The sequence below is a fragment of the Nipponia nippon genome, unplaced genomic scaffold (assembly GCF_047370975.1).
Source record: "Nipponia nippon isolate SJK-2023a ecotype South Korea unplaced genomic scaffold, ASM4737097v1 scaffold_5, whole genome shotgun sequence".
In the NCBI taxonomy this organism is placed as follows: domain Eukaryota; kingdom Metazoa; phylum Chordata; class Aves; order Pelecaniformes; family Threskiornithidae; genus Nipponia; species Nipponia nippon.
In genome coordinates, this window is record NW_028262369.1 from 15685360 (window position 1) to 15701079 (window position 15720).

At 46.7% G+C, this 15720-nt stretch overlaps 1 protein-coding gene across 3 annotated transcripts in view; it reads right to left on the reverse strand.

The window, feature by feature from the left end:
• Window positions 1-1271: 1271 nt before the first annotated feature.
• TOM1L2 (target of myb1 like 2 membrane trafficking protein) overlaps window positions 1272-15720 on the reverse strand; it is a 61581-nt gene continuing 47132 nt past the window's right edge. For 2 of the 3 annotated variants that reach the window (XM_009467821.2, XM_087732520.1), the window contains 3 exons: window positions 10195-10254; window positions 7503-7539; window positions 1272-6968 (listed from right to left, as the gene is read on the reverse strand). In XM_009467821.2, coding sequence (XP_009466096.1) covers window positions 6820-6968; window positions 7503-7539; window positions 10195-10254 — 246 coding nt within the window. In that variant the 3' untranslated portion in view covers window positions 1272-6819. The remainder of the gene's footprint in view (window positions 6969-7502; window positions 7540-10194; window positions 10255-15720) is intronic. The other variant, XM_087732522.1, reaches the window with a different exon arrangement.

Below are 15720 nucleotides of genomic sequence, written 5' to 3' on the forward strand. Positions count from 1 at the left end.
GAGCCCAGGCAGGTTTGGAGATGAGAAGCCCATCAGGGTTCACAAACCCAGGGAAGCCATGCTCGGTTTGGGGAGTCAGGTGTCACCAGCGGCTGGAGGGGCACACATGCAAAATGTCCCTGCATGCTTGTCCTGCTCTTACACTCTTCCCTTTGCACCCACTTTGGGGTGTTGGAGACAGAATTTCGGGTTAGAGGGATTTTTGCCTCATGCGTTTAACTGTGGGGCTGCAGAAGACGGTGTGGTGCAGCCCCCTGGCAGGCAGCAGAACCCCACTCTGGCAGCCTTCCTCCTGCACAGCGCTGGGAATTTATGACCCAGTGCCTTTTGTGCGATTTCTGCTCTGTCGGGGCAGCAGTAGCTCTGCATGTTTCTCAACAGAGCTGGGCCATGAACCTACCCGAATATATCCGACACAGAGTCAGGCTCACAATCAGTGCAATGGTAAACAAGCCGGGGCAGAGCTGGATTTAATGCATGCTAATTTAATGCAGCTACAAGGAGGGGAAACCCCTTTTTCAAGCTGTTCCACACCCCCCCCTTCCCCAAAGCAGCTTTTAAACCACAGGCCATTTGTTTTGATCTCCATGTGCAAGATGGAGGGCACCATTCTGACAAATTGGTTCAGTTTTGGCCCAAGTAATGCCATGTCACTTCTCCAGGGTTCCTAGATGGCTGCTCTCCCTTCTCCTCCACCCATCAAAACCACCGTCATAAATGAGGATGTTGGAACAAATTCCTGGCCAATGAGTCAGGAAAAGTCACCCATTGCATGGGCTGGGAACACCACCTGCATTGCAGTGCACAACAGCTCCTTACCCGTCACCTTCTAGGTCACCAAGGCAGATGATCTGCAGTTACCCTCTGAGGACCATCTGGCAAGCCCTGCAAGGTGGGCAGGTGTCCCACCAAGCACCACGGTTGTCACCTGTGTGCCTGTCTGATGTCAGCCTCAAAAGATGTGCCAAAGATTTCGCGGGGAACGAATTTACCAGCAGCGGGAACCCACCAGCGTGCACAGCAAGACGCACGTAAAGACACAAAAAGCATCTTCTGCTGGGGATAACCCTTCTCCCAGTGAGAATACCCGGGCCTCTGTTATCTGGAGGACACCGAGGATTCCCAAAAGCCCGCGTCGTGTTCTGGTATCTGACAGGCACCCAACGGCAGCTGCAGACGGTGCATGTCTCCCACGCTCACTCGTACCATGTGTTCAGGCTGGGCAGCGAAGCAGAGTGAGACACCACCTGAGAGACAGACGGATACCATCCTCCAGGTCACACTAGTAGTGTATTTATTGGAGTATCTCACATGCAGGAACCAAAGTAGAGATGATTTCTGGAGCAAGTTAAACAATGGCAGATTAATACAGTTGTATCGTCCTTAACGTAAACACTTTCTACCTGAATACAGCAACATTTTAGTGTTGGGTTTCTATGCTTTTTGTGTATTTTGTTTCTCTTTACATAGTCAATCTCTTTAAACAGTTATGTCCCCCTTCTCCCCCTACCCCGTTCCCAAACAAAAAAATATCCAATATCTTCAGTAAATAAATATTATCCACTTTTATCTGGAAAGCCTACAGCTGTAATATACAGAGAAGCTATTACACAGGTTACATTTGTAGGGTTAACAGTAGCTCATAATAACATGTACAGAATGAGGAGCTCGTACTCATAAAAACACAGAGCAGGGTGGGAAGTTTGGCGTAGGTTTGCCGTGGGCTAAAGAGAACCAGCACCGGAGCTCGGCGGTGTCAGTCAGCTCTCAGTGAAATGCAACCTCGCCTCTCTCCTGGATGGAGGAGCAACCTGCTGCCAGCGCCTGGGGCACGGTGCAGGGAGGCTGGGGCTGGCAGCCTGGGGACGGAGCACGCAGGCGCAGCCCGCTCCGGAGGGATGAGTGGAAGGTGCTGCGTGGGCACCAGCAACGCCTCTGGCCACCTGGCAAGGGGATTCCTGCCTCCTCTCCTCTGCTGGTGCGCAGGGGCGGGTGGGTGCCCCCAGCAGCTGAAGGGTTACCTCCAAGGTGGCTATAAATCTACTCACTGATTGCCTGCTTCATTATTTCCATAAAAATAACTGTCCTGAGCTGTTTTTTTCCAGGGTAGGCTCCGCAAGCCTTGCGGTTAGCATTTAGGAGGTAAACAATGACTGAGCTGGATGAGCCTGGCCTGGGGATGGAGATAGCACAAGCAGTTCCCACTCCACAGGACTCCCAGCAGCCGCAAGAGACCTGACAACTCATTGGACGAAAGAGACTGTTGAAAATGCTGCTGTGTTTGCTCTCCTGGTCTGCATGTCCTGTCCTCATGGGTGAAAGCAGGAGAGCATTGAATGGGGAAGAACAGGCTGTGTTGGCCGGGGTGCCGGGGTAGTGTGGGCCCAGCTCCTGCGGCACCTTACGGAGGGGGACCATCACCCCTGCCCTGGGTCTGAAACCACTGCCCGGATCTGTTCTTCCACCACTGGAGGGAAACATCTCGCCACCACGGCCAGCTCTGCCGAGTCCTCCATTTAAAAGTGGAAACAGCCAATGTGTTCGACAAAAAAAAAGCCGAAGGAAGTCAAATGAATGGAAACCCCCACTAAAATCCTTCTTCAGCTTGGAGGTGTAAAAACAGCCCTGGAAATGGCAGAACTGATTTGATCAGCACATTTCAGAGATGGAGACTGTGATAATCGAAGGGGAAAGGTATGTTGGAGGCTACGTGAGGGTCCTGGTAAGGACCAGTCTCTGCATTTATGCTGTTCCCTTTAAGAGACACCATGCTACGTTTTTATGAGCAATTCTCCTATGAGCCTTACCTACATACTAAACACCCTAAATGTCTGTACAGTACATTGTTTTCTATTACACCTGCCAAAGATGCAGCTGAAATCTACACATAACAATTAAAAAACTCAAAAGGATATATTTAAATAGAAACCATTCATTTCTTACATCTCAGCACATGAAGAGTTAACAGAAGATGTTAAAAAACACACTGGAAAGAGAATATATTGACAAAATAAATATTTTAACCTAGAACAGGGTATGATTAGAACTTACAAAGGACCCCAATAATAATTTAGTGTCATCGAGTGTCAAGCTGCGATTCCTAATATGCCTAGAAAGCCTTGGGATGTTATTTCTTATGGAAAGTGGATCAGGCTGCAGCTCCGTCTCTCTTCTCACAAGTGTCGGAGCCACGCAAGTCCTCTGCCCACTTGCACAGAGGAAGCACTTAGAGTGAAAGCGAAGAAAGAATAAATCGAGAGGTCAGTCTTCTGAAGTGAAAAACCCCTTCCCTTTCCCTCAGTTTCCACCGCTCAGGTTTTCTGCAGACCACAAGAGGACGGGGAAGATGAGAGATCCTGATACAGGACATTAGGGAAGCTCTAGCATAGCTCTTATATTTGTTAAAGAAGGTTTGGGCTAAACCATCCGTTCTGCTGCACGCTCTGTCCCCTTCAGTGCTTCCAGCCCCCACATGCTCAGCCTGCGAGAGCCAGGTCTGGTGGATTCAGGCTCCAAATTTAACTCATGGCATGGCTGCCCTTTTACCAGACCCATCGAGGGTCCCACCAAAAGGACATTTAGCCATTGCCACAGGCTAAGCACACACCTCCCAAGGAAGGCATCTCCTGAGTGCTGCCCTACTTCCAGCAAAGCCACTGCTTGTGCCAATGGCACCTGCCACCCCCTGCAAACACTGCCCTTGCTTTCCAGCGGATAACGTGGGGTGTCAGTGGGGATCACGGAGTGCCTGAGGTTGCAAGCACAGAAGAGAGTCCCTTGAGTTGTGCCAACACACGCTCCTTATCTCCCCTCAGCCCCAGCCTTCTTGTTTCATCTCTTTTCCTTCCCGGTCAGAGGGAGCAGTCGCTGACAGCTCTGCAAGATCTTCCAGAAAGGGACCAGATTCTCTCCAAAGCAACAACAACTTGCAAGTCCCAGGACAGATTTAGCATGACAGAAAGAAGAAGCATTAACAGCACACACACCCCCTGCCCTTTTTGCTTAGGGGTGGGAGAAGAAGGGCCAGCATGCACGGGGGCTCTGGTGACAGTGCTGGTGATATCCTTGCCACTCAGCATCATTTGACAATGTCCCCATGCTTGAGCAATGCGATTATCTCCTCTGGCTTGGCAGGGAAGCTGGATTAGCATGCTTAGAATCACCTGATGTGGCCATTTACAGGGTCAATGTGTTTCAAGGATTTAGAAGAGAAAATACACACTAAAAACACCCACGGAGCTTTTTGCATCGACAGGAATATGAGCAATTCATTCTGTTCTAGCAAGACTGCTCAGGCAATCATCAGACACTGTCTGAAATCAAATCAGCGTCATAACACAAGTTTCCTCAGTTTTTTGGGAGCTTGTGGCCACATCTGACGTGTTTCAGAAAGGCAGGGTCTGGCAGGAGCTGGCAGTGGGGCGTCTGGCAGCCAGTATCTGAACATTGGGCTCATCTTGTGTTAATCAGCAAAAGCAGTGGGTGAGAGCAGCAGTGCATACGTGCAACCAAGGCAGACTGTCCCGGCACTTTCCATTGGCCACAGAGAAGATGAAATGGAGAGAAACCCTCTGCAAGCCCACACAGAAGGGCTTCAACTGGGGAGAGAGCCAGCAAGTAGGGAGAAGAGGCAGCTTGATCCCCAAGCTATCTCCATCCTTACGCTGATTTTCCCCATCCATTTGCAAGCCATGATACTTTCTGCACAGCGCAGAGCTGACAGGGAGCAGTGAGCTACGGAGCAGTGACGAGGTGTCAAGTCAGCATGGGGGGGTGGCAGGGCAGCCTTGCCTGGGCCCAGCTACATACGGAGGGATCCTGGAAGAGGATGCAGGCAGGGCAGGACAGAGGAGAGGATGAGAAGGGACAGCACAGAGCAACATCTGACCTGGGACAGCCTGGAAATCCTGCACCAAACAATGCTTATCTCCGAAGATGAATGTGACCGCTCTCAAAGACCATCAGTGCTGCAACCGGGCCATTTCGTAAAAGGTTTTATGTGTCATAACCTACCAAAGCATGGCGTACCCTAGAGAGTATGTTATGAGCTGAAATAACTATGCTCAGATAAAAGCTTCTATCGCTTTCACATCAGCTGTTTATAGCACAGCTTCTTGGTCTAGAACAAATTCTGAGAGAGCTTGACACACATCAGCATCCCGGGAAGCTCAGACATGCCAAGTCAGAACAAAGTGGCTGGTTGCCTAAGACAACGAGTGCCCCGAGGAAGAGGGGCTGGAGCGCTGCTGAACAGAGCGCTGCCTGCACGGGCGTTCATCTGATAAAGTGCCTCTCTGTCAGGACAGGAGATTCTCCCTGCCACACAGCGTTCAGCTCTCTCTTTGATCCTGCCATCTTGCGCCACTGGCTCCCTACCAAGGAACATGCTGGGGGATGCAGCGATGGCTGGAGCTGCCTGCTCCAGCTCTGCCTGTCAGCCCAGCGAGGCAAGCACACATGCTGGAATCCCTTCTGGCAGCTCCAGCAAGAGCAGCACTCTCAGCCGTGCCTCTGGCAAGCAAGGGAATATGCTTGTTTGCACAGACAAGAGGGAGACTGCAGCCCTGTAGGAGCTGGGAGGTAATAAAGGCGCTGAGGTATCAAAGGACACTCCAGAAATTACAAATAGCACAGCCACAATCATCCAACACTTTCTCAGGCCCAAACCTAGAAGGAAATGAGGAGTTTCACCTCCAGCACAGGCAGGCATGGCTAATCTCTCCACGGTAACCATCTCCCTCAGCATTTTCGTACAAGCCTCTGTGAGGTTTGCCTCTTTTTCTCATACCACCAAGAACCAGCACATCTATCCTACCAGGCATGGCAGGGAATCCAGGAACCTCAGTTCACGCCCAGTCCATGAGTAAGTCCCATCCATCTGCATGGATGTTATTTATGACAGCTGAGACAAATGCAGAGCTCTACAGTCACTGAAGAAGGAATCTAAGGTAAGGAAAAAATAACCTAGCTATTTTAAAAGGCAAACACCCTAGAAAAAGTCCTCATGTGAGAATGCTCTCCCAAAGAGCAAAATGCTTCATGCGCTAACATTACAGCATCCATTTAGCTCAGCGTTTTTCATTCTCATCAACTGCCAGAGCTACTGGACATGGCCAACAGACTGCTTTCAAATTAGAGCAAGCCCAGATAAAACACAAGGAAAAAAATACCCTGTGAGATTTAGAATATGAAGCGCTGCACAAAGTGGGGAAAAGCGACCACCATATGGTACCGGGAGATGTGTGAGTGGGAGAGTAAAGGATTTTAACTTGTGAAGCACATGTTGAAAGGGGAACAGTTGTTCCTTGCTGTCGAATCCGACACGAAAGCCAATACATTAACATTTTATCTAAAAATAAAGACACACTCCTCCTGAACATTCCAGCTCAGTCAATTACATGCTGATCGACAGAGCAGTCTACTTGGCAGGACCTGCCTACAGAAGAGGATGATCCCTACATAAATTGAAGGGCAAGGCTGCTCTCTCCCCTCTGGGCTTTTGTTTCAACACAGTGTGACGTACTCATGCATTCTAAAGGGGTTTTCAGCATCAAGAGCTGGTTTTGTGCAGCTGGGATAGGAAGGAGGGGATTAAGCGAGTGCTGGAGAATCGTGGTCTGGCAGGAATAGCGTTGGACTTAAATAGAAAGAGTCAGCTTGTGGGGGTGGATTGTTTGGGGAGCGTTGGGAAGGAGAAGCAATCTATGAAATCGGGGGGAAGGGGGTGGTTGTTAGCCAAGTACTGTGGGAGGACAAAGTGGCCGTACAGTGACATTCGCCTGCAGAGCATGGGGGTGGGAGGGCGGCTAAGAGCAATCTTCACAGTGCAAAGAGGGCATCCTCCGAGCGCTCTTGCTTTTTCCTGCTGGAAGGATTTGTCGGAGGGGTAGGGGCTTCCAGGGGAGGGGATGGCAGATTGGGAACCATCTCCGCCGCTTTGGCTCGCTCTTCTAAAAATTTGTCAAATTCTGCAATGCAAAAAAAGAAGGAAGACAGGTAAGAACTGGAGCTGTACGTTTAGCTCTGGGGACAGAGGTTAGCAGGGTCTGAAATTCCAGCGCCTGGTGTCCTGTCGGGCTGTGTTCGCAGGCACACATACTTGTACAGCCTGACTTCCTCAGGAAAGGGTACAGACGTCCTTCGAGACACCCTAGCTCAAGCAGCGGAGGGAATCAAACCCATGCTATGCCATCGGCTGCGACAGAAGCAGGGAAACATCATTCCAAAGGGCTGAGCAGCTCAGGGATGCATTCCTGCTGGCACAAACACAGTGCACAGCCAAGGAAGATGGCAGGAAAGCACTTACAGCTGGCAGGGCTCCTCACACCATAAATACTAAGTTTTTGCTCTGAAATGCTCTCCTCCTGCCTTTCTGACTGCAGAAGCATTTGCTGGGGAACATCAGGCTGGGAGAAGTCAGCATCTCAGCAGGGATCAAAGCAGATAATTCAGTCTGCGCACTAACCTGGGAACGGCTCATAGCCACAGGCATCTCTGCTTACCTTCACTGGTCACTCCTTCTTCCAGTTCGTCTCCTTTCTGCAATTGGAACAAAAAGGCATGTGAACACACAGGCAGCGCTTCACCTTCACTATTATCCTCTACACACATTTAATGCAACTGGACAGTTTTCACCACTTGTTTCTACATGCTAACTATTTGAACAGGGCGACCTGGGGAAATAGCACAGCTCCCACATCGGGAGGCCAATGGTGACTGACATTTCACTGCGCTGCAGAGCAAGACGATGAGCACTAGAGATGCTTTTGAAGATTGTTGGTGGATAGCTAAACTTTCCCTGTTGGACCTGAATGGCAGTCCAGCGCTATTTCCACTTCAGACAGTAGGCCTCGTCAAAAACTGAGCTGCGTGAGTCACACAAACACTGTACAAGATGACATCTTTTGTCACACAGTCCTTTAAAAAGTCAGGACTGCCGTTTGCATTGTGTCTTCAAATAAAATGCACTTTTAGCTGACAAAGGACACATGCTGCAAAATAGTTTGGGGCCAACGTTCCTCCATTTTCATACAAAAATATAGCAGTTTTCCTGGAATCCATGCTGTACAAAGACAAGACTAGTGTGGGCTGGATGAAGGATATTGATGGGCAGTTAGTGTCTGTCTGTGAAATACAAAGACTGTGATACCAGGGGGTCAGTGCATTTCTACCAGCTGTGTGCATTTCAACATGCAAATTTCCAACAGTTCTTCAATAAGGAAATTAAATGAAGCCCAAGGATGTGGCATCCTTGTCAATCTATCAGGATGTTAAAAACGGATGAAAACACTACTTGAAAACCTCATGTTGAACCTGCTTTGAAAATAAAAGTATTTGTCCATGCCCTGGCTTCTCCACCAGGAGAGCAGAAACATACTGATTGGCCTCACAAAGGTGTTTAATGCCTGAGAATTAAATGCCACCTGGCATCTGCTAGCTTTCTACTGCACAGAGGTTTCCAAAGGTACATGCAGCAGCCACTGCTTCACGTACAGAGGTACTGTTTGTTCCAATGTACCCCCAAAAGGGCAAGGAAATAGATAACGATTAGCTAATCTAATCTGTAACTTCCTCAGCTGGGAAGCAGAGAACTGAAATGAACCATTAACAAAAAACAGGAGGGGGGGAACACAGAGTGAAAAACAAAAATCCAGTCCAAACTTTCTCAGAGGGCATTTCTATGCTGCACCCACATACGGTCAGGATGGGGACCCAGGTACCCAGGAGAAGGGAAGCCGGTACAGTCACAGCCACAGCGTGTGCAATCCCCAGGCTTGTTCAGGCATTTACACAGCATTGCTCTGCTTTGCTCTTTTTGAGTAAGGCTATCTAGGGGATGACAGATGTACAGAGCTACCTCGATATCTCTCCATAAGATCTCTCCTGCTAAATTAATTTAACTGGCAAAGACAAAAGTTTATTGTTTAAGCAGAGTGGACATGCTACATTTACTGTATTTCTTTAACAAAATGAGGCCAGTTTGTAATTTAATTTGAAAATGACTGCCTGTACCGAGGCCTGAAAAAACTACCTGCAGCTGAAAACCAGTGACATTTCAAAGACAGCCAGTCAGTCTGCCAAACTCGAACACTGAAACCCTGAATCTGTTTAAGCACTTCAGGCGGCTTTGGAGAGCAGGAGCATTTTCTTCCTTTCAGTACAGTCAGCTCCTCTGGTGCTGGAGCAGAGGGTTGATGTGCCGGAGCATGCCTGCAGCACTGCTGCCAGAGCCAGGGAGCGAAGCCTGAACCCCGCAGCTCCCAGCTAGGAGCCGAGCAGGCAATAGCAACGGGCTGGGGGAGACCTTAAGGAATAGGGAGTTATCTAGGGACAATATCTGGAGTTGGAAGAATGGAAGGAGACGATCCTTAGGGATATGGTGACCACAAGGAAACAGTTCAGTTCACTAAAACCGTGTTTAAAAGAACAGCCTCAAATGCAACCCACCACCCATCCCCAAAATGCACTTGGTTAATTTGAGTCAGATGCTTACATTAAAAAAAGAGACTGGAACTAGCTGTACCACTGCTTAAACCAAATGTGTATTGGTACAGCAAAACAAACTCCAGAATGACGGAAAAGCTACTTTTAGTTCTGTCTTTTGTTTGTTTGTTTAATAATTACCAGACAATAATCATTTAGGAGAAACTGAAAGTTATAAACATTGAAGAGAGACTGTTACAAATTTTTATTATTACTATTATGAAACATGTCAAGATTGCATGCCAATTTAACAAAGACTTCTCGATTTGAAAGGAATCTAAGTCCTGATCCAGCATCTCTTAAAAGCATGCCTCAACGTAAGCACGTACTTAGATCCTGTCAAAGCTAACGCAGCCTTACACATGTGCTTTAACAAGTCCAGTGGAGAACACAGGTAAACTTCAGCACATGTTTAAATGCTTTCCTATACGGGGACCAGAAACACACGATTTCTGTTATGCATGCTATTTTGTGATGTTAACATGGAGAAGTGAAAATAAAACAACTCAGAAAAAAACATTTTGATTGAATTGCTGAACACAACCGTATCTCCTCCTGCTCAGGTAGTCCCCTCAAAGGGAAATAAGCCGTACGATTTGGAAGTTTCACTGCCTCTCGTTACCAGAAGTACCAGTAACTCAGCAATGCATTGAATGTTATCCATACAAGTGCTATTGCCCATGTGAAAAATGAAAATATAAAGAGTCTCACCAAGTCGGTACTGAGCCACTCCTCAATGTCATCCATGACAGAGGACTGTGCAACAGGGATCTAGGGAGTGCAGCGAGAGAACAGCAAGGCAGGCAAAAACCAAAACACATCCACAATCATGGCCACAGAGCGATGGAAAACGCCAGAAATAAGATTAAAAACAAAACAAAAACAAAGATGTAAGATGTGCTGGAAAAAAAAAGGCAACAAAATATAAATGGCATTTCAAATAAAGAAACACTTGGAAAGGAAATTATGAACAACAAGGTTAAAAAAAAACAAGAGAAAGATTATGGGGAATGACGTGACTTGATGCCAGCGTAAGACGGGTAACTTCTCGACCACATATTAAAACCATTGAGATGGACTGATGATTCTAATCTTGATCGTGCAAAGCTTTTAAGGGTAGAATACTGGATATCAGTTAGGTTTTGAAATGTTAAATTTACACCTTTTGTTTTTTAAAATGGGTATTGGCCACAGTGAAGGGTTAGCAAAAAGAGGGGCTCAAAGTCTTCAGGCAACACTCCTATGAAAACAATTTGATTTTCTCCGCAGGTGGAGGCAGTCAGAGCCCAGGGTACACAGTCATGTTTCCTTCCAGATCCTCCTCCCACCACACCACCGAGCCTTGGCAAGCCTCAGCACACCAGTTTAAAGCAAAACCGTCCCGGCTCCCCGGCCCCACTCCTCTGCCAAAGGTGACCCTCTCGCAGTGGAGGCATCAGGACCCAACGTGTGTCAGTGCGGAGTCTCAAAGGTGAAGGTGAGGAGGGAGACGGGGCAGCAGCTCCCGGCACGGGCAGAGGAGGAGAGCACAGTATGCACTCCTCTTGGCTCTGGCTGCAGCAACGGCAATGCCTTGCAGTGCCACAGCAAGGCTCACCGCAGCCTGCCCGTCAGGCCTCCATGGATGGTTTAACAAAAAGGCAGGGAAGGTTTGCCTCTCCTTCTGCGATAAAACCGCTCACGTTACACTGTGCGATTGCGACAGGCAGCGCAGATGCAGCACACCAAGTGCTGAAGTGCAGCTATTTCACAAAACGCTACAGGCAACCGGGTCAGCGAAGGGAAATTACTGTCTATTAGCTGTAGAATTTCCTGACTTAACTACACTGCTTAAATACAACACAGGGCTGCAGAAGTAAACAGGAAAACACCACAATAGATCTCATAAGGACAACCTGAAAAACACTTGGAAAGCAATGCCAGACACGCAGGTTTCAGGCCAGAGCACGGCAGCCAAGCAGGGGGGCTGGCAGGCAAGAGACCTTGCGGTGCTGGAGAGGCTCTCCTAGGAAGAAAAGGTGTCAGGGGTTGTCCAGAGCTTTGCCTGAAACCTCTCATGGGAAGAAGAGCTGAAAGACGCTCTGCAGATGAATTCGCTGGGAGATGTAGTTTTCTCAGGGACTTCTAGCAGAGAAAGACAGACAGACACTGAATTACAGAGGCAGCAGCACAGGCTGATGCTGTTTAGCAGAGCTCCTCAAGAATTTTTTCTTCTAATCAAGTGGTCCTTTGCACTGAGGAGGTCAGTTAAGCCCTTGCTTGAGGTGAGGTCTGCTAAGGTGGGTTAGTTGTGTCAAAGGATTGGAAATCCAGGGCTCAGTCCAAAGCCTCTCCCACCAAGAGAGACGCTGGGAAAATGGCTTGGCTCCGACTCTGCAGGTTGCTGGACAAAATGCATGTGACAGATCCAAGAAGGGTCAGAGGTGCAAGTTATCATTTTGCTTTCACCTAATACATGAAGATTCCAAACAGAAAATAAGTTCCTGAAGTTTCCTTTGGAACGGGCCAGATTTAGGATAATTGCCCCTTTTTAATTTGCAATGGAGAGCTGAATCATGCACACACAACGCTAACGGAGTCTGCTGAAGCTGCTGTGAGCTGGCCCAGACGGGCATTAATGAGAGGAGGGCTCTGTAGACATCTTCCAACATATTCCTTCCCAAGGACAAGTTGCATCTTGTAGAACTGGCTTGTTAGTTTAACAGCTTTGGAAAATACTGGCTTCAGAGATATAAAGTAATTAATTTATTCAGCCTACAGCAACCTAAAACCTACTGCAGAAGTTTAACCGCTGTCTCTCTCCTGTATTGCTTAACACTGCACACAATAAGTAATGCTTTGGAAGGTGTACCCTTCAGAGCTGTTGCCTAGTTTGCAGCTCAGAAAGGTACTTATGTTTCATTAAGGAGAAGAAAAATCTGTATAGAGGGGAGGAGGAAAATAGCAGGGTTTTTCACTTTCCTGTGAATAAAATAAGAACAGCTGTTCTAAAAAGTGTGGTGGTATTTCTGTCCCTGTATTAGGAGGAACAGCAATTCAAATTTTGGTTATCCTGAAAACACAAGAGATGACTGAGCAAGTAATGAATTCCTGAGAATCGCAGGACTCTTGAGTTTGCAGGAGTCCTCGAAGAACAGCTCAGCAGTATAGGAGTCTGTGCTGCTGTGTTTTGTAAGAGTTAAAAAAAAAAGGAAGGAAAAAAAAGAAAAAAAGGAATTAATTCTACTTTCAGACAGACCTACTTTATATAACAAACAAACAAAAACCTCAGAAGTGCAAGAACACTTCTTGCAGGTCATATATAAGAAGCAGAGCGAGCTGTAAGATAAACATTTGAGCATGTCAGCCGTTTGCTGTTCAGCACTGACCTTTTAAAAAGCTTCCCCCATCTTCCAGCTCACTTACGGAAGAGCCAAGGGTTTGTATCTATCGCTCCTTCCATGCTCAAACTTCCAATTTACTTTCCTCAGACTCTGAGCCCCATTTTCCCCATAAAACATGGGTTAAATGTATCAGGTTTAATTTGTTCAAGAATAAAGAGGGGGAAAACTCTCAAGAGTAACTGGAAGTTTTAAAATATTTTAACTATAACATTGTACCATTTATATTTCATTTGAAACTGACCACACACAGAAGCTCATTTTTTGCCAGTCAGTTGTGTATTTGGCAAGTCTCCCCCTTCCAGAAGCACTAAACTGAAAAATGTGGAGGGGAGTTTTGTTAAAACTAATCCCCTAAAACACAACAGAAGCAATGTAAAAATAAATTAGCTAGTTTACACATTAAAAAAGACAACAGTTTCTGGGAACAAACAACAGTGGCAGCCGCAGACTACATGGAAATGGCTCCAGAATGGGATACAGTCTTGTTAATACTTTGATTATGCAAACATACACGGTCTAGTGAAGCTCTCAGTCTTGGCAAGACAACTCCCTAGATAGTCAGCGTTGGCTGCAAGAGCTGTTTTTGTAACGATATTGTGATTTCTTTTTTAAAAGTCTATACTCAAAGTAAATGGAAATTAAGTCACAAAATATTTTTGGGTACTTTAAGTAACTGGCTTTAATTAAAAGTTGGGCTCATTGTTCAAATTCCTTTTTTATTTAGTCTTTGGAAAATCCTACAAATGGGATCATCTCAACAGTCCTGAAAGGGAAATGGAAAAGGAGGGCTGGGAGAACAAAAGCAAGCGTTCAATCCCACAAAACCCACAGGAACCTGGAATTCAAGTTCATACTTATCCAAGTTAGATTGTGTTGGTGTTCTCACCAGCAATCAAAAGCCAAAGAGTATTGCCAATACATTTCCTCAGAAGTCATAAAATCCAATATTCTACCCTTAAAAAGACACTTTGAGGTTATTATTATCACATTTTATTTCTATTAAAAAATGATCCCACTGGAAAAGAAGCAGGTATGAAATGACAATTCAGGTCTCTAGGTGAGCTCATTAATGTTCTTAAAATGTTTAACAAGGTTCATGCTAATTGTTGCTAGACTACTGTCTTGTAGTAGCTTAGTTAATTCCACTTCTTTCTAGATGTTTAACAAAGCTGACACCAATACTTGGTTAGCTGCTATTCATTTCCCCCCCCCTTTTAGTTAGCAACAGTAAAGAAAGGTCTGTCATTCCTATGGCAGCAGAACTAGAACACTAAGATGCACGCTAGCAGTCTACTCCAGCTTACTGCTACAGTCTTACCCTCTGTTTAAAGCTGTTGTGATCCTGAAATAGCTGCCTGGCCTCAGTATTACAACACATTTGACTTTATGTGTAAGGATTGAATTAGCTACTTGATCACTTGTAGCTGTGTTTACACATTGCATAGGTGGGGAGGCAAGAGCTCAGGTATGTCCCCCAACACAGCCTGTTGTGCCTGTACAACAGTCAGCCAAACTGGATTTGATAGGCATGTCCAGACAGCAAAAGCCTTCGTTCACGTGGGGTATCACGTTGTCCTTGTAGACTGCTCTGTAAAATGCCATGGCTGGACAGGTAATGACACCCATGTGGTCTTCAGAACAAGGGGACACATCTGCTTGCCTTCAAAAGGGAGAGGGGTCCCACCACACAGAAGAAATGAGATCTTCACACGTCTATTTCTCGGTTTGTCCACAATTCAAGCACTTTAGTCTCCAAGAAGATGGTGTATTTCAACAGTCTCACGTTCCACATCTTAGATCCTATCTCTCTGTTGAAGGCATACATAGTGGCATCCCACTTTGTTACTAATTAACAGCATCTCAGCGAAGCCTTCATTTCATCTTTACTCACATATCTTTACTACAGAGAAGAATCTCCTCTCTAGCCAGGCGTGCTGCTGGTGGTGGTCAGGATGCAATGCTCAAAGCTGTTCATACCACGTTCTGTGAATTCTGGTTCCAGCTTCATTCTTCCCCTGCCACTGTCCCCAGTAATATCTGTCCTGATGTGGTGGTTTAAGCAACACCTGCTTCTCACTTTTGTAACAAACAGCCATTTGGCATGTGAGTGGGGTGGCAGATTATTCTAAGAAATTAATATATTCATGCAAATCTCAATAGCTACCCAAACTCACGAGAAGGGAACTGGAATTACCTGCATTAAAATGTGGTGGCCTTATATGAAAGTCTGTGCCTAAGAGCTGCTGATACAGACCCCCGTACGACACCTGCATGGCCTAACTTGTAAGAACCCAGACCTTACACTGCAAACAGAGCTGGTACTGGAACAGCTCAGCTAACACCCCTAAGCCATGTTTAAACCAGGAACATTCTCTGCAGATATAATTTTGTCTACGCTAGTTTTGTAGGCATAGCCGGAATGGATAAAGGTGTGGTGTGTGTCCCCAGGGTCCTGGCATCACCTTGCCAGCAGAACTGAGCTGTAGATTAAGCTGAAACAGACACAATGCTGCCAAATTCACTGGGAGAGTACATACAGAGCCCTGAATGAGCCTGCCTCTGCAAAGGTGTGTTGGTGAACCGGAATACACAGAAACAGAGTGGGAAGAACTTAACCCTAAGCTTAAATGTATCGCAGTTTGGAAAGAACGACGTCAGGTCATGAGGGATGTGAACGCCACTCTGGCAGGTGGAGAATCCCCTTTCAGTGGTCTCAGTGTTGTACAGGCACAGGTCATGGCAATGTCAGCTCGCCTCTCTTTTCCCCCTCATCTCAAAAGTACAAAAAGTTACCAAAGAATGTGCACATCAAGTTCACACCTGGGATGCTAGTTATTCCACTGGTATTGCAAAT